The sequence below is a fragment of the Dendrobates tinctorius genome, unplaced genomic scaffold, assembly GCF_039654945.1.
Source record: "Dendrobates tinctorius isolate UK_male_01 unplaced genomic scaffold, ASM3965494v1 ptg000145l, whole genome shotgun sequence".
NCBI lineage: Eukaryota > Metazoa > Chordata > Amphibia > Anura > Dendrobatidae > Dendrobates > Dendrobates tinctorius.
The window spans coordinates 7,293,794-7,312,458 of record NW_027361812.1 but is presented as its reverse complement, the minus strand read 5'-3'; the positions used below and the strand labels follow the sequence as shown (position 1 = coordinate 7,312,458).

General features: G+C 45.4%; 1 protein-coding gene across 1 annotated transcript in view; it reads right to left on the bottom strand.

The window, feature by feature from the left end:
* FAIM2 (Fas apoptotic inhibitory molecule 2) overlaps positions 1 to 18,665 on the bottom strand; it is a 59,083-nt gene that overhangs the window by 30,803 nt on the left and 9,615 nt on the right. The window contains exon 2 of the mRNA XM_073546144.1: positions 11,660 to 11,843. Coding sequence (XP_073402245.1) covers positions 11,660 to 11,843 — 184 coding nt within the window. The remainder of the gene's footprint in view (positions 1 to 11,659; positions 11,844 to 18,665) is intronic.

The window sequence follows — 18,665 nt, the reverse complement described above, 5'->3', positions numbered from 1 at the left end:
AAATATACCGTATATGGACCTAACTGTAGGTTGTTTTTATCACACAACGAATGCCATAAATACGAAACAGGGATGAAAAGGATTTTTTTTTCACCACCTCACCCCCCTTGAAATTTTTTCCCCATTTTTTTAGTGAGTTATAAAATAAAAGTTATAGCTCTTGGAAGAATCGTACAAAAAAATACATGAAAAATCACCAATCAAGAAGAGTTTAAAACATCTCTGTCAGTTCACTCAAACCAGAGTAAAACCATGGCCTTGCAGTTCACATTCTCTACAGCAAGTTAAAGTGACTCTGTCAGCTCAGAATGATTGTTCAAACCAACCACAGGCACTCAGTGCACCCTTGGTGCAGCGAAACATAAGTGCACCTTCCCACTTGTTTTCATCTATCTCTGCCCTTCTCAGGCTTCATACAGTTAGTGCTGTCAATCAAAGAAAAGAGAGGTGGAGATAGGTGAGAAGGTACACTTAAGCAGATGTGAAGGTATACTTAAAGGAGTTGTCCACTACTAGAACAACCCATTCTCATAGGCCATGCTTGGCCCTGATAAAATAAAAAAAGCCTATATTCGCCTCCTGTGCCAACACCGTTTCAGTGGTGCCTGTACTCGCAGTCCCGGGGCTCTCATTCGGTTGTTGTGAAACGCGATGCCCAGTCACCGCTGGCGTCACTGTCTCCACTTTTCGAATTGAACACGAAAAGTCAGGGCTTCAGCTGATCTCTCACTTCCTCTTCATGTTCAGTTAGACGGGAGCTAGGGACAGTGACACCAGGGCTGATTGGGCGCCAGGCTCACGCGATACAACAACCGCACGGGACCCCCATGGAGGGCGTGTGCCGACACCGTTGGACCTGCGCTGACATGGGCGTTGAGTGTAAGCTTTTTTATTTTCTCAGGGCATGGGATATGAGGAGTTGTCCAAGCAGTGAACAACTTGTTTAGATGTTTGGCCACGCCAAGGGTGCACCGAATGCCTGTACGTTGAACAGTTATTCTGAGCTGACGACTCCTTTTTATAACTGCTTTTAGTGCTCACACCAGTTTAATTTGTCCAGGAACTGTCCTTATTTTCATGCTCTGTAACTTGCAATCCAATCTTTTGTTAATGAATTGTCCCTCTTCATGAGATTTCTGTTAGAACTGTAACTGCTGGAACTTCCTTCCTTTACGTCCCAGGTGCTGCCATTGTTTGATGCTTGCCCCTGCCTCTCTGTAATGCCTTTAGGCAATCTTACACAGAGAGACAAAGACCACCACCCAGGTCATGTAATTCTTCTTCAATGCTAAAGACCAAGTACACTTGACAACAGGCAGTGGACAGTGAGGTATACTGAAGGGGAAACCTAGTTATAGGGATTTTTAGGCTGAAATACTGCAACTTGCAATTTAGATAGTTATTTTGTGGGCCATAAGATTTGACAAAGGTTACTGAAATATATCCTCTGCTGTTTTGGGGATTTTGAGTCGAGTTGGTGGTCCTAGCAGTGAATGACAGCTTTATTTGTATAAGAGTGAATACAGAGATTGCTGTCAGTCACTGCTAGGAACGCCCACTGGACCCAAAATCCCAGAAAGAGCAAAATCACCGGTTATACTGGATCTTTTCTCACAAAACTATACATCAATCTCTTCGGCTCCCCCTGCTCTATAACATGGTGCCTGCAGACTAGACTGAATTTCCTGGTGACAGATTCTCTTTAAGTTTATGACCCATACAATTTCTGGTGCAACTACCTTCAAAGTAGCATTTATTGTTAAATGTGACAGTACTGTGACAAAAAATATTAAGAACTCGGTGGCAAAAACTAAAAAGATCGAGTTTGCTGGCAAACTCCTCTTAATTACTTGAGAAAGAGAATCCCAGTGTTTGTTGAGTAGAAACCTTGCATAAGTGAGAGGTGCGAGGAACCTCAGGATATTTTTCATCTATTTGTTTGCTGTTACTATGGGAAGCTATTTGCTCTGTCATATGCACCTAGACCCACAGTACAAGGGGATGGAGCCGGAGCAGTAGCTGTGGGAAGCCCAATGTTTGATCACAGAGAGGTCTAATAATAAACAGCTTGTGTAATTGTAGAAGCAGAGATAACCGGCTTTACAGTATTGTTTACGGAGCAGACGTGTCTTTCCTCCACACATAATTAATGCCTCTTGGTCCTTAAGATCAGGGAATTGAATCATCATGTACAAGTCTTGTGTATTGACCACACATGCATATAATAGCAAATAAGATCAAAATGGAGGTGTCTTTTTTATAAGCTAAACAAGATAGATAGATAGATACAATTGAAACCAGAAGTACACATAAACTATAAAAAAAGACACATATGTATGTTTTTCTCAATATCTGACATGAATCAGAATAAACCTTTCTGTTTTAGGTCAATTAGGATTATCTAATCTATTTATATAATTGCCTTGTAATGTTTTCATTTCCTGTTCTGTCCAGATGTCACCGTATTCCAGAATTCCAAGCGGAGGAAGTTCACCGACCGCCATATTGGGACACCCAAGTGATGGGTGCCTCAGTATCGAAACTGCTGCTGGTATAAACCTATTGCGCAGTACTACAGGATTAATCTCTTATTTTACTATCTGTGTGTTTAAGGGCTAACTATATTGCATTTAAATCTTGAGGTGTAGCTATATTCACAAGGGGTTAATTAAGGGTGGGAGTTCATAATTAAGGGTTTATAATGGGCAGCTGTTGGGGCTCAAGTCCTTTTGGAAGTGCATTGAGCAGTAGGGTGGTTTTCTTGTGAAGGGGGAAAAAAAAAACCCCTTTAAATCTTCTGCCTGAGCGAGTATGAACGAGCTGAGTGTGACCAGAGCGTAAGTGCGAACGGTAGTAAGTGTGTGACTTGTGATTCAGTGACTTTGGATTCAGGGAGTTTCCAAGGGAGGTATTACTGAATTGCTGTTATATTTTATTAATACTTTTTATTTATTTTTTATTTATCTTTTCTGTCTGGTGCAATCCCCATTAGGAATGTGCTCCACTATTGCCAATACCATCCAGTGCACGTCTTGCCGCATGTATGCAATCCTTGACCAGCCGGTCGAGGGTGCATACTGCTGTGCGAGATGTGAGTGGGTCGCCCTTACACCCAGGGCAGCGGGGTACCCGGTACTGGGCCGGTCTCAGGGGGGAATTTGTCACAGCAGCAGTGACCCGGTCCGTGGCCCTGGGCGCCCAATATCAATGGCGGTGATGTTAATGGTGTTAAAGTTTATTTGAATAGTTCGTGACGCCACCCATGGTGTTTGGCAAAGGAGATGGTAAGCCAACGCTGCATGCAGATCCGCTGGGACTGATGGTGTGGTGCAGCAAAGATGGTATAGCTCCCCACAGGTGGAGCTGTAGTCCCAGGGCAGTGTAGGTGCAATGGACGAGGAGAGACGCAGAATGGTATAGATGCTGGTACCCAGATGTAGCGGAGCTGAAGGTGTTAGCGGCGAATGAATGGAGGACACCAGGGCTTGTAGTTTCAACGCTTTACTCACAGTTTGTGGTACCCACTGCTGCCTGCCTTCGTGCCGTGTCCTCCGGGGTAGAGACTCAATTGTTGTGAGTTCATTTTCCCCTTCGTCACTGAGGTCTGGTAAACTCCCTATTCTGGTAAAGGAAGGTAATGAGCCTGATTATCAGGCACCTGATCCTAATGAGGATGACTGGCTGAGTGGAGTCACGGACTGGATATAAGGCTGCCGACGCCCTTCTGCCCTGCGGGTGATTTCTCTGTGGACTTCTAGGACACCAGTCTGATTCCTGCTCCTCTAAAGCTAAGTTTTCTGTTTTGCCTGTTAGCATTTTGTTTTGTTTTTTGTTTTCCTTGCTTTTCTGTATTCTGCCATTCCCTGCTGGGGTGAGCTGAATCTCCTTTTGCCTGTAGCTCTGTCTTCAGAATATTCCTGAGTACTGACATAGCTTTTTTGAAGCCTAGCGTCTTCAGGGCCTTTTTTACTGTCAGTCTGTTGGCTCTTATTTTCATAGGGTTTTTCACGGATTGCAGACAGCAGCCTTCCTGTCCTTTTCTATCTAGTTAGCTTGGGCCCCGTCTTTGCTCAGTCTATCTTTCTGTCTGTGTTAGTATTTTCATCTTGCTTCACCGTCATTATATGTTGGGGGCTGCCTATTGCTTTGGGGTCTGCTCTGGGGCAGTTTAGATTTCCCCTTTCTTTCTTTAGGCCTATTTAATTCTCCGGCTGTGATCGAGGGGTCTAGGGCATCGTAGGAACCCCCCACGGCTACTGCTAGTTGTGTTGATAGGTTCAGGGGTCTGCAATCCGATAGCTGCCAACTTCTCTGGTTTTCTGGACTTAGCTAGCATTTCTGTTTTTGCCTCCTACGGTGACTCAATCATAACACTCAAACAACCTCCCGGGCAAGTCAGGGTTCTCCTCTCCAACACTCCGCCAACATGTGCCTTTCCTGAACGACTCCTCTATTGCGCCTTTAAGTGTGAAGAACTCCAGTACCGTAGTTCTCTGGAATTCCTCCTGTCAGATGTTCCTAGAACCTTACTTGTATGACAGACAGCTGTAGCCTCTATCGGGGACTCCCTTCTCAGAAGTCCTGGCTCTCTATTCAATTGCTGTTGTGTCCCAAGTCTCTGATGGGAGTAGTGCATTTACAGCCAACTACTCCACCGCTGTCTGCTGCAGAACCATAAGTGTCCATACAACCTCGGGGACCGGGCCCTGGCCTTGCGCTGAGAACCTATAGGCAGGGTTCCTCTTCCAACCCACAACTCCTCTTTGTTATCTTACTCCTTCGTTCTGCGCTGTTCCTTCTCTCTCTTATGGAAGCTTAGGTTGCAGGTCTACGTCTTTCTCCTTCTCTTCTCTTTCCCGTGCCAGCTGGCTCAGATCACTGAGGCAGCTGCAGCACTCTTTCTAAACTGAACTCAAACTGAACTCAAAACTAACTTCAGAACTGAACTTTTCTGGGACTCACCCCAGACTGACCTTCTGTCAGACTGACCTACACTTCTTCACTTCCCCCTCTTTTATACTAACTCCACCCACCTCCCAGCACATCTCGTGTTACGAAGCAGGGTTCCACGAAGAGTGCTCTGCTACCCCCAGCCTGAAGCTGCTAGGCGGACCTACTGAACTATCCTGTGTGTGGGATGCAGGTGTTGGAGCGTGGAAAGGAGTTCCCAACTTACCTAGTTGGTGGGGCACTACACCTTAGGAGAAGGTGCAGTACCTCTGTGGCAACTGAGCCTCAGGGGCACCACATGAGCATGTTGTGAATTTGGAAGCCCAGATACTGGATCTAAATGTGCAGCTGGCAACACTGAGATCAATAGACAATATGGAAAGGAGTCTTCTGCTCACTGAGCAGACGCTAAGTGGGATAGATGAGGGAGGGATGCTAGGTTGGAGATGCAGGACAGTGAAGCAGCAAGCTGGGTGACAGAAGGTGGGGTAGAGGGAAGAGCGCCAGGGAGACTAGGCCTGACCTGGCACACCCCAGTAAGTTTGCTAAGTTGGCAGATGAGGGGAGTGTCAGCACAGGGGTAGCACTGCTGCAGCAAGGCATGTCCTCTGAAAGCCGGAGGAGTGTCTGCTCCAGTAAGGGGGGAAATAGGAGAGCAGGGCAGGCCAGACAGGTTCTGGTAGTGGGGGACTCAATTATTAGGGGAACAGATAGGGCTATCTGTCACAAAGACAGAGATCATCGAACGGTGTGCTGCCTACCTGGCGCTCGAGTCCTACACATCACTGATCAGGTTGACAGATTACTGGGAAGGGCTGGTGAGGACCCAGCGGTCATGGTGCACATTGGCACAAATGATAAATTTAGAGGTAGGTGGAAGGTCCTTAAAGCTGATTTCAGGGAATTAGGCTGCAAGTTTAAAGCATGGAACTCCAAGGTGGTATTTTCTGAAATACTGCCTGTACGACGTGCCATGCCAGAGAGGCAATGGGAGATTAGGGAAACCCACTTAGAAACCCGATGTTTACCTTGGTTATCAGCTCCCTGCACCAGCGCGCTGGTATCTAACGTACACATCGGGTTTCTAAGCGACGCACGGCGCATAGAAACCGGATGTTTACCTTGGTTACCAGGCTCCAGCTCGCTGATCGCTGGCCAGCGGGAGACCAACGATCAAAAAAATGTCCAGGCCATTCGAGGACGATCAGCGATACCCGGCAGGGGGGCCGGTTGCTGATAACTGTCACACACAGCAATCTCGCTGGTGAGATCGCTGTTGCATCACAAAACTTGTGACTCAGCAGCGATCTCACTAGCAAGATCGCTGTGTATGACGGGGGCTTTAGACCTGTGACGGGGACAAGGGGGCATTCTCTACGTCTGGAGAAAAGAAGGTTTAAGCATACTCACAGATGAGGATTCTTTACTGTAAGAGCAGTGAGACTATGGAACTCTCTGCCATATGATGTTGTAATGAGTGATTCCCTACTAAAATTTAAGAAGGGCCTGGATGCCTTTCTTTAAAAGTATAATATTACAGGTTATATACACTAGTTTCCTTGATATTGCGTTGATCCAGGGAGCTAGTCTGATTGCCGTATGTGGAGTCGGGAAGGGATTTTTTTCCCTAATGTGAAGCTTAATGATTGCCACATGGGTTTTTTCTGCCTTCCTCTGGATCAACATGTTAGGGCAAGTTAGGATAGGACATGGGTTGAACTAGATGGACTTAAAGTCTTCCTTCAACCTTAATTACTATGTTACCAGCTGAACACCGTTGCATCACACACACACACACACTCTGTATGCCGTATGCACCACACATGCACACACTCACATTCACACACTCACTCGCACACTCACTCACACACCCTCTTGCGTGGTACTACAAGCGGAACACCGTCGCACTGCGCAGTGAATCATTTGGCTGATCCCGGCCGCAGATGCATGATGTGTCTACAGGCAGAGGAAGCCGGTCACATTAAAGGAGCTTTCCCATGAACGAAAGTTCATTTTAAAAATTGTCTGCGTCTGACCGTGTACAGAGCATACCACATCTCCTGGGCAGGGGAGGAAGCAAAAGACAATACTGACATTACAGCACGGGGTCACAGAGGATTCATTTTGTGAGGTAAAATATTTCACTGACTGTTTTTAAACAATATTTGACCTCACAAAATGTATCCTCTGTGATCTCCTGCTGTAATGTCAGTATTGTCTTTTGTTTCCTCAACTGCCCAGGAGCTGTGGTATGTTCTTTACACGGTCAGACACAGGGGTGAGAGAGATAGAACACAGGGGGGGAGACAGCTCAAACGGGACAGCACATGAGGGGAGAACACAGCACAGGAAGGAGAGAGACAGCAGACAAGGGGGATAGCACATGGGGTAGACAGGTCAAAGAATAGAGCACAGACAGGAGGAGTCAGCACATGGGGAAAGAGAGAGTGGGTAGGTGAGAATATGGGGGGGGGGGGATGCTCCACGCTGCAAAGTCTGCTCCATCATGACATTACCGCCCTCCCGATGTGATAGCTGGTAAGGTTATGTCAATATCCACAGTGAAACGAGTACTGCATCAACATGGGCTGAAAGGCCACTCTGTCAGGAAGAAGCCATTACTCCAAAAGAAGCATAAAAAGCCTGATTAATGTTTGCAAATGCACACAAGAACACAGACCTTAATTTTTGTAGACATGTCCTGTAGTCTGATGAAACTAAAATTGAACTTTTTGGGCATAATGACCATCGTTATGTTTGGAGGAAAAAGGGAGAAGCTTGGAAGCCTAAGAACACCATCCCAACTGTGAAACACGGGGATGGCAGCATCATTTTGAGGGGTTGTTTTGCTGGAGGAGGGACTGATGCACTTCACAAAACAGATGACATCATGAGAAAAGAAGATTATGTGGCAATACTGATCTAACATCTCAAGACATCAACCGGGAAGTTAACGCTTGGGAGGAAATGGGTCTTCCAAATGGACAATGACCGGAAGCATACTGCCAAAATGATATCAAAGAGGCTTAAGGATAACAATGTTAATGGTTTGAAGTGGCCATCACAAAGCCCTGATCTCAATCCTATTGAAAATTTATGGGCAAAGCTGAAAAGGCAGGTGCGAGCAAACCTACAAACCTGGAACAGTTACACCAGTTTTGCCCGGAGGAATGGGCCCAAATTCCGACCAATTATTGTGAGAAGTTTGTGGAAGGAGATCCCAAACGTTTGACCTAAGTCATTCAGTTTAAGGGCAATGGTGCCAAATTCTAATGAAATGTATGTAAACTTTTGACTTTGCGGTAAGTTAGAAAAAGCCTTAAAACATTCTCTCTCATTATTCTGACATTTGGCAAATATTAAAAATTATGGTAATCCTAATTCACCTAAAACGGGAATGTTTTTTTTGTATTTTATTTCAGATAGTGAGAAAAACATGCATATGTGTCTTTATATATAGTGTATGTAAACTTCAGGTTTCAACTGTTCATATATACACTCACTGGCCACTTTATTAGGTACACCTGTCCAACTGTGTGTTAAGACTTAATTTCTAATCAGCCAATCACATGGCGGCAACTCAGTGCATTTAGGCATGTAGACATGGTCAAGACAATCTCCTGCAGTTCAAACCGAGCATCAGTATGGGGAAGAAAGGTGATTTGAGTGCCTTTGAACGTGGCATGATTGTTGGTGCCAGAAGGGCTGGTCTGAGAATTTCAGAAACTGCTGATCTACTGGGATTTTCACGCACAACCATCTCTAGGGTTTACAGAGAATGGTCCGAAAAAGAAAAAAAATCCAGTGAGCGGCAGTTCTGTGGCCGGAAATGCCATGTTGATGCCAGAGGTCAGAGGAGAATGGGCAGACTGGTTCGAGCTGATAGAAAGGCAACAGTGACTCAAATTGCCACCCGTTACAACCAAGGTAGGCAGAAGAGCATCTCTGAACGCACAGTGCGTCGAACTTTGAGGCAGATGGGCTACAGCAGCAGAAGACCACACTGGGTACCACTCCTCTCAGCTAAGAACAGGAAACTGAGGCTACAATTTGCACAAGCTCATCGAAATTGGACAGTAGAAGATTGGAAAAACGTTGCCTGGTCTGATGAGTCTCGATTTCTGCTGCGACATTCGGATGGTAGGGTCAGAATTTGGCGTAAACAACATGAAAGCATGGATCCATCCTGCCTTGTATCAACGGTTCAGGCTGGTGGTGGTGGTGTCATGGTGTGGGGAATTTTTTCTGGGCACTCTTTGGGCCCCTTGGTACCAATTGAGCATCGTTGCAACGCCACAGCCTACCTGAGTATTGTTGCTGACCATGTCCATCCCTTTATGACCACAATGTACCCAACATCTGATGGCTACTTTCAGCAGGATAATGCGCCATGTCATAAAGCTCGAATCATCTCAGATTGGTTTCTTGAACATGACAATGAGTTTACTGTACTCAAATGGCCTCCTCAGTCACCAGATCTCAATCCAATAGAGCATCTTTGGGATGTGGTGGAACGGGAGATTCGCATCAGGGATGTGCAGCCGACAAATCTGCGCCAACTGTGTGATGCCATCATGTCAATATGGTCCAAAATCTCTGAGGAATGCTTCCAGCACCTTGTTGAATCTCTGCCACGAAGAATTGAGGCAGTTCTGAAGGCAAAAGGGGGTCCAACCCCTTACTAGCATGGTGTACCTAATAAAGTGGCCAGTGAGTGTATATATACACACACACAAGTGTAACAAATAAATTAACAGTGACAGACTGGTTCAGAGGAAGGGAGGACCTTGTCCCCATGCACTTTCAATATACAAGGCCAGATGTAGGCCGAGTTCTGCTGGGCATTTGTGCTTTTATATAAAGTCATTATACAATTGGGAATTACAGTTTACATAGTGCCGTAGTGAAATATGCAATTTAATACTTTTTTTTACCATACCTCAAAAATATCTTTATATAAAAGGAAAGAAAGTAACTCAAGTGAAAATATATTCTTTGCAATGGTCGGTGTTGATGTTTAAGGGGCAGCCCAAAATTCCCCCCCCCTCAAAAGGATTTAGTGAGGAATGGAAGTCTGTACAGGGTGGGCCATTTATATGGATACACCTAAATAAAATGGGAATGGTTGGCAAAATCAACTTCCTGTTTGTGGCACATTATTATATGGGAGGGGGAAACTTTTCAAGATGGGTGGTGATCATGGCGGCCATTTTGGATCTAACTTTATTTTTTTCAATGGGAAAAGGGTCATGTGACACATCAAACTTATTGAGAATTTCACAAGAAAAACAATAGTGTGCTTGCTTTTAACGTAACTTTATTCTTTCATGATATATTTACAAGTTTCTCGTTGTTTACAGCCATTGACATGATGCAGAGGTTAACACGTGAGAAGCCGATGGAAATTGTGTTGCTGTCTGGTGAACGCAGTACCCGGGTAATTGCAGCAGATTTCAATGCAAGACACCCTATGCAAGAAAACTGTCACCAATCCCATTTTCTTTAGGTGTATCCATATAAATGGCACACCTAAAAAGTTTGCCTCATCACTGAACATAATGTTCTGTGTAAACTGAGGGTCCTGTTCCAATTTTTGTTTTGCCCATTCTGCAAATTTAGCACGCTGATCTGGGTCATCAACCATTCCCATGTTATTTAGGTGAATCCATATAAATGGCCCACCCTGTAGTTTTTAAGTACTTTTATTCATTAATTGGGAACATAGGGAAAAAAACATTTTGTCCGAGAAAAAAAAATGGGGGCCCCTCGGGTTTTTTTTTTTTTTACAGTTTGTAAAGTCTGTCAGAAGCCATCAGGTCAAAGAAACTACCTTGGTTAGCACCAAGTCTGTAAAGCAAGTCTCAGCGGAATCTCAGCCTCTACCCTTAGACCACTTTACAGTGGTCTGAACTTACAATGGGGCCCTCTGAGTTGTGTCCACGGAGTAGTTGCTGGCCGAAGGAGCAAGCATGAAGCAAAGATATGTACAGTAAGTACCACAGGTCTCAGAACATGACCCTAACGAGTAACCGACTTTCTAATTTTTATTTCATAATTCAATAGTACACATGGGTTTAAAGAGATATTCCAATATCCAAGATCCTATCACAATATGTAGTAGGTGTAATAATAATATTAGCAAATACCTCCAATTAGAAATGTATTAAAAACACATGTGACATGCACAAATGTGAACAAGTCGGTCGGACAGTGTTCACACCACCCACTGACTGAAACACAAAAAGAAAACACAGAATGACAAATGTGCAGAAATACCCTGCAGTAACAAATATGACAGTAATCAGCAAGTGCTGGTAAAAAGATGGCAACAAATACAGGGTATTTAGTATCGACTAAATACCCTGTATTTGTTGCCATCTTTTTACCAGCACTTGCTGATTACTGTCATATTTGTTACTGCAGGTTATTTCTGCACATTTGTCATTCTGTGTTTTCTTTTTGTGTTTCAATTAGAAATGTAGCATAGTTTTTCTGATTCGCTATATCTCTTTCTTCATTGGCAGGCATTGCAGGACCTTAGGTATCCATGGCTACAATCACTGATATATTGACATTTAACCTATTGCTAGTGGTCATAACCAAAGATACCTAAGGTCCTGAAATTCCTGCACATGGGGTAAGCAACATAGCAAATCAAAAGAACTATACTACATTTCTAGTTGGAGGTAGAAAATGGATGTAGATTTACCTGCATCCTCTGGCATCCAGTTTGGATATGGGGTCACAGATGGAGATGTGGTAGGAAAACCAGCCTTCTTTCCATCTCCTGCTGTTGCCTCCTCATAGGACGGAGGTGCTGAAGGAGCCAACGTACTTGGCTGAACGTCCATACTACCTCCTCCACTCTCTGGTGGCTTGTTATTGACAGAGACCTTCGAAAAAAAATGCTTACAATTAGTGGAAAGATTTAACGAAGCACTGTAGACATGACTGAGACAAGATGGAACTACTTCAGAGCTAGACAAAGCAGTACTACGACTGCTGCATTGAGAAAGCTGGGGACTGCAACATATACTTCAATATCCAGTTCTAGAGCCACTTAAAAGTGTCTTCCAGCCACATATTCTTATTGTGTGTCCATAGCCTGAATAATGGTGTTACCGCTACTGTGGCCTCCACCGATCCAGAGTCTGGGCCCACTAACGACTACGGGAGACACAGAAAGTGGCAAATGTGAGCATACTCTTATATATCACTCACGTGTTAAGATGATAACGTTGCCTTTGCTTTTATATTCTGTCTTCATGCTCAGTTCTATTCTGGCTCTGTATTAATGAGGTCACAAACATCACATACGAGACCACTTTGGCTCCAACGGTCATGTGTTGTACATTCAAGCATCACCGCTGAGACCAGTGATTGGCTGCAGCGGTCATCTGAATGATGTATATGATGTCATCACTGAAGGATTGTAAACGAATAATATACAAACAAATGTCATGAAATTATCAAACATAAATAAAATAAAACGTGCTGCCGAACTCGCAGCGTAAAACAAGTCTATGCAGTCTTAGTACAAAATGAGTGGTTGTTGTATGGCACCGAGAGCACATTCCCATGTCCCCTGTGCACAGACGCCGAGCTGTTAGTCACAGGCCGTCATATCCATGGATACAGCATTTCGGATAAAACATTATGTTAAGAGTCATTTAAACTGAAGCTGTGGCAATCATCATCGCTCCCCAGATGGAGGAAACGTAGAGGAGATCTTATGATGGGAAGCACAGTGTTAGGCCATTGAGGTCTGAAATTGCAATCCTACAAGCCTAAAGGCCCCTTTACATTTAGCGATGCACCAGCGATCCCGACAACGATATGACCCGGTCAGGATCGCTGGTGCATCACTAAGTGGTCGCTAGTGAGCTGCCACAAAGGCAGATCTCACAGCGATGCAGCAGCGATACAGCGGTCGTTACTTACCTTTCAGATGCGGCGATCCTGACGTCCTCCCATCCGCGTCCACGCGTCGCTCGTCGGCGCCAGCAGGAAGCCCAGCAGGAAGCGCCCGACGAGGAATGGAGCTGCACGATCTCGCGCGATCAGCGACAGACAGCGGGGGAGCCGGTCGGAGCTAAGTATCACACATAGCGATATCGCTGCTGCGTCACCAAATCGGTGACGCTTTAGCGATATTGCTAGCGATATCGCTATGTGTAAAGCCCCCTTAAAGGTACAAATTTGTGCCGCCTCTGATAAACCAATCATTAACAGTGAGTATTTCACATAGGGAACATGAAAGAAGTGACACGGCAACCATAGAAATGTGAGCAAAGCTTTGATGACCCACAACAGAAAATTAACTGAAAAAAATGAACTGTAGGATAAGTTGGTATACATATAAAATAAGAGCATAGTCACAATGGCCATCAAAACAGACAAAACCTAAGACACGGTACGTTTCTATAGCTTCCCGTTTGCTGGGTGTCCATATTCAGATCCCGGTCATGCTCTGCCCTTATTCACATTGACACAGTGTAATATTTTAATACAAGAGATTAGGACCAGCCTGATTTGGGTTCACCTTGACGCTGGTGGGATGGCTTTTGCACTTTTTTTTTAATAAAAAACGATGTCTACTAAGTACCTTATGTTATTCATTTGCACTACTACTTTTACTTATTTACTTACAGCAGGGTATATGTTCATTTGGTTTCTGTGTTAGGTTTTGTCCACAACAGAAAATGCCTGTACCATCCCAAGCTGAAGGCCGCATACACATTACACGTTCTATCTCCCATCTCTCACATACACAGGCCTGCTCAGTTCTTGTGTTCTCTATGAGAGGGCCGCTGACAGACTCTTCTCCATAAGGAACAAAAAGATCATTCATTGATATTCCAATTTCTAGTCTAGTCTTCTAGTCAGGGGAGAGTGATGAGGCCCCATACATATTTCCATAAAAATAAGAACTACCCTGAATATAAGCCCTACTATGATTTTACAGGATTTTTGGAAGAAGCTTAAAATACAAGTTCTACTCCAAAAATAAGCCCTGGTTATAGCCAGAGATGATGTTAGAGGGAAAAAACAAAGCAATTGCCCAGGTCACCCACTCTCTTAATAATAATATAATAATATATTTTATTTCTATAGCGCAGACATATTCTGCAGCACTTTACATTTCAGAGGGGATTTGTACTGACAATAGACATTACAGCATAACAATAATCACATAGATCATAACAGATACCAAGAGGAATGAGGGCCCTGCTCGCAAGCTCACAAGTCTATGAGAAAAGAGGTAGACACGAAGGTGGGTGGTAACAGTTGCCCTGATTGTATGGACCAGCCATAATGTTAAGTGTGTAACAGTACAGACACAGAGGGCTAATGGATGCATAAAGCATGTGGGAACATGATGCGGGGAACCTGGTTATGGTAAAATTTTTGGCTGTGCCACCCAGGGATAGATTAGATTAATGTGTTGAGGCGATAGGCCAGTCTGAATAAATGCGTTTTCAGGGCACGCTTAAAATTGTAGGGATTGGGGACTAATCGTATTGACCTGGGAAGTGCATTCCAAAGAATTGGCGCAGCACGTGTATAGTCTTGGAGACGGGAGTGGAAGGTTATGATTAGTGAGGATACTAACCTCAGGTCATCAGCAGAACGGAGGGCATGGGTAGGGTGGTATACTGAAACAAGGGAGGAGATGTAGGGTGGTGCTGAGCCATGGAGTGCTTTGTGGGTGAGGGCAATAAGTTTATACTGAATTCTGGAGTGGATGGGTAGCCAGTGTAATGACTGGCACAAGGTAGAGGCATCGGTGTAACGATTGGTGAGGAATATGATCCTGGCTGCAGCATTCAAGACAGATTGGAGAGGGGAGAGTTTGGTAAGAGGGAGACCGATTAGAAGAGAGTTACAACTGTCGAGACGAGAACACTAGTGTAACTACCGGGGTAGCAGCCGAAGCGGTTGCTTTGGGGCCCGGCCCATATAGGGGCCCAGGTTCCCTGGGTCTGATCGGCGCTACCCGGTAGTGCAATTTAATTACATTACTGCGGCGCTCCGGCGGGTGCTGTGGGTGGCCAACGCTGTCTTGGGGGCCCGGTGCGTGTAGTGTAGGGCAAGGGTCCCCAACCACCGGTCCGCGGCCCAGCACCGGGCCGTTGTAGTGCCCTTGCCGGTCCGCGGACACAAGGGAAGCCGGCGGTGCAGCAGCTGATACTCACCGGTCCCTGAGCGGTCAAGTGTACCGCTCATTTAAGGTCATGAATATGGACGCCACTCATCTCCCATAGGCGTGGCGTCCATATTCATAGACCTTAATGAGCGGTAGCACGTGACTGCTCCGCACAGGAGCTGAAGCGCCACGAGATGCAGGGAGGGAAGTTCAGCGACGGGAAGGAAGGTCAGCGATGTGAGGGTATGTATGATGGGGGAGGATGGGGGAGAGTGGGAGCGGAGCCATATATACAGAGGAGGGAGAGTGGGAGCGGAGCCATATATACAGGGGAGGGAGAATGGGAGCGGAGCCATATATACAGGGCGGGAGAGTGGGAGCAGAGCCATATATACAGGGGAGCGGGAGGGAGAGTGGGAGCGGAGCCATGCATACAAGGGAGGGAGAGTGGGAGCGGAGCCATAAATACAGGGGAGGGAGGGTGGGAGCGGAGCCATATATACAGGGGAGGGAGAGTGGGAGCAGAGCCATATATACAAGGGAGGGAGAGTGGGAGCAGAGCCATATATACAAGGGAGGGAGAGTGGGAGGGGAGCCATGTATACAGGATGGGAGAGTGGGAACAGAGCCATGCATACAGGATGGGAGAGTGGGAGCGGAGCCATGTATGCGAGGATGGGAGCAGAGCCATGTATACAAGGATGAGACAGGGGAGCCATGCATACAACAGGGGGAGCCACACAGAGCTGGACAGGACAGGGGGAACCACACATACATTTTCTGATGATTAGAAAATAATCAGCATGTACAGTGCTCCAGTACAATTTTTCTTAAATGCTCAATGCTCCATTTCCTTGTAGGTTCCAATCATCATTAGCAGTGACGGTCATCAGTAGAAGTAGCCCAGTGCTCCCACTGAAACAGAGAAACAAGCCAGGTACTCCCACTCATTCAAAACCTATGGTGAGTTGAGTCACATTATAAATGTTATAATTAAATGATAAGTATACACTGCTAAACTACGACCATGTCCATAGCCCCGCCCCCTTATGACCAAAGCCCCCCAACTGTCACACCTCCCTCCCCGCCCTGCCGGGCCATGGAAGAATGGTCTTGCTTGAAGCCGGTCCCTGGTGCAAAAAAGGTTGGGGACCACTGGTGTAGGGGATCCGGGGCCCTGGCGGAAAAAAATGTACACTATGATTTTGCAGCCTACGCTGCATTTCTGTGCCTGCTGTGCGGAGCGAAGCACATACTGGGCCCGCCTCCTTGCCTGCACCAGTCACAGAGTGTATTGCTTCAGACTAGTTCAGTCCCGCCCCTTCCCTGAGCCCTCGCTGTCTATTAGCTCTCTGCAGAGCTGCCTGCCGCATGGACCTCTGGGAATGTCTTGAAGGGGGTGTGTCTTTGAGGGGGTGTGTCTTTGAGGGGGCCCCATTTAAAAGTTTGCTATGGGGCCCAATCAGTTCTAGTTACGCCCCTGGATAAGAATGAATAAGAGAAACAGTAAGAGTTTTTGCGGCGCCCCCAGCATTTGTACTCCGACATTAAGACTGCTTAATGACTTGTGACCATGATGTCACCGGAGGTCCTTTACCTGTGGGAGTCTAGAGAAACTGAAAAGGAGTCAGACTGGTTTGTGAGCCTGGCGTTAGAGAAGACAGAACTGAGATATTTCTCAGGGCCCCCACTCTTCAGGTCCTCAGCTTTTCTTTTCTGGTGTTAAGAAAGCTTACAGACCATGTGACATCACTGTCTTGTGACTATGATGTCAACAAATGTCTTTTAACTGTAGGAGTCTAGAGAAACTCGGATAGTATGTACCGTATGTGATGTACCATATGTGTAGTGTGTGTATAGATACACATGTGTATGGATGTGCAGTGTGTGTATATATATGTGTATGTATGTGCACTGTGTGTGCATATTCATGTGTATGTATGTGCAGTGTGTGTATATATACATGTGTATGGATGTGCAGTGTGTGTATATATACGTGTGTATGTATGTGCAGTTTGTGTTTATATATACAGTGGGGAAAAAAAGTATTTAGTCAGTCAGCAATAGTGCAAGTTCCACCACTTAAAAAGATGAAAGGCGTCTGTAATTTACATCATAGGTAGACCTCAACTATGGGAGACAAACTGAGAAAAAAAAATCCAGAAAATCGCATTGTCTGTTTTTTTTTTCATTTTATTTGCATATTATGGTGGAAAATAAGTATTTGGTCAGAAACAAGCAATCAAGATTTCTGGCTCTCACAGACCTGTAACTTCTTCTTTAAGAGTCTCCTCTTTCCTCTACTCATTACCTGTAGTAATGGCACCTGTTTAAACTTGTTATCAGTATAAAAAGACACCTGTGCACACCCTCAAACAGTCTGACTCCAAACTCCACTATGGTGAAGACCAAAGAGCTGTCAAAGGACACCAGAAACAAAATTGTAGCCCTGCACCAGGCTGGGAAGACTGAATCTGCAATAGCCAACCAGCTTGGAGTGAAGAAATCAACTGTGGGAGCAATAATTAGAAAATGGAAGACATACAAGACCACTGATAATCTCCCTCGATCTGGTGCTCCACGCAAAATCCCACCCCGTGGGGTCAGAATGATCACAAGAACGGTGAGCAAAAATCCCAGAACCACGCGGGGGGGACCTAGTGAATGAACTGGAGAGAGCTGGGACCAATGTAACAAGGCCTACCATAAGTAACACACTACGCCACCATGGACTCAGATCCTGCAGTGCCAGACGTGTCCCACTGCTTAAGCTTGTACATGTCCGGGCCCGTCTGAAGTTTGCTAGAGAGCATTTGGATGATCCAGAGGAGTTTTGGGAGAATGTCCTATGGTCTGATGAAACCAAACTGGAACTGTTTGGTAGAAACACAACTTGTCGTGTTTGGAGGAAAAAGAATACTGAGTTGCATCCATCAAACACCATACCTACTGTAAAGCATGGTGGTGGAAACATCATGCTTTGGGGCTGTTTCTCTGCAAAGGGGCCAGGACGACTGATCCGGGTACATGAAAGAATGAATGGGGCCATGTATCATGAGATTTTGAGTGCAAACCTCCTTCCATCAGCAAGGGCATTGAAGATGAAACGTGGCTGGGTCTTTCAACATGGCAATGATCCAAAGCACACCGCCAGGGCAACGAAGGAGTGGCTTCGTAAGAAGCATTTCAAGGTCCTGGAGTGGCCTAGCCAGTCTCCAGATCTCAACCCTATAGAAAACCTTTGGAGGGAGTTGAAAGTCCGTGTTGCCAAGCGAAAAGCCAAAAACATCACTGCTCTAGAGGAGATCTGCATGGAGGAATGGGCCAACATACCAACAACAGTGTGTGGCAACCTTGTGAAGACTTACAGAAAACGTTTGACCTCTGTCATTGCCAACAAAGGATATATCACAAAGTATTGAGATGAAATTTTGTTTCTCACCAAATACTTATTTTCCACCATAATATGCAAATAAAATGAAAAAAAAAACAGACAATGTGATTTTCTGGATTTTTTTTTCTCAGTTTGTCTCCCATAGTTGAGGTCTACCTATGATGTAAATTACAG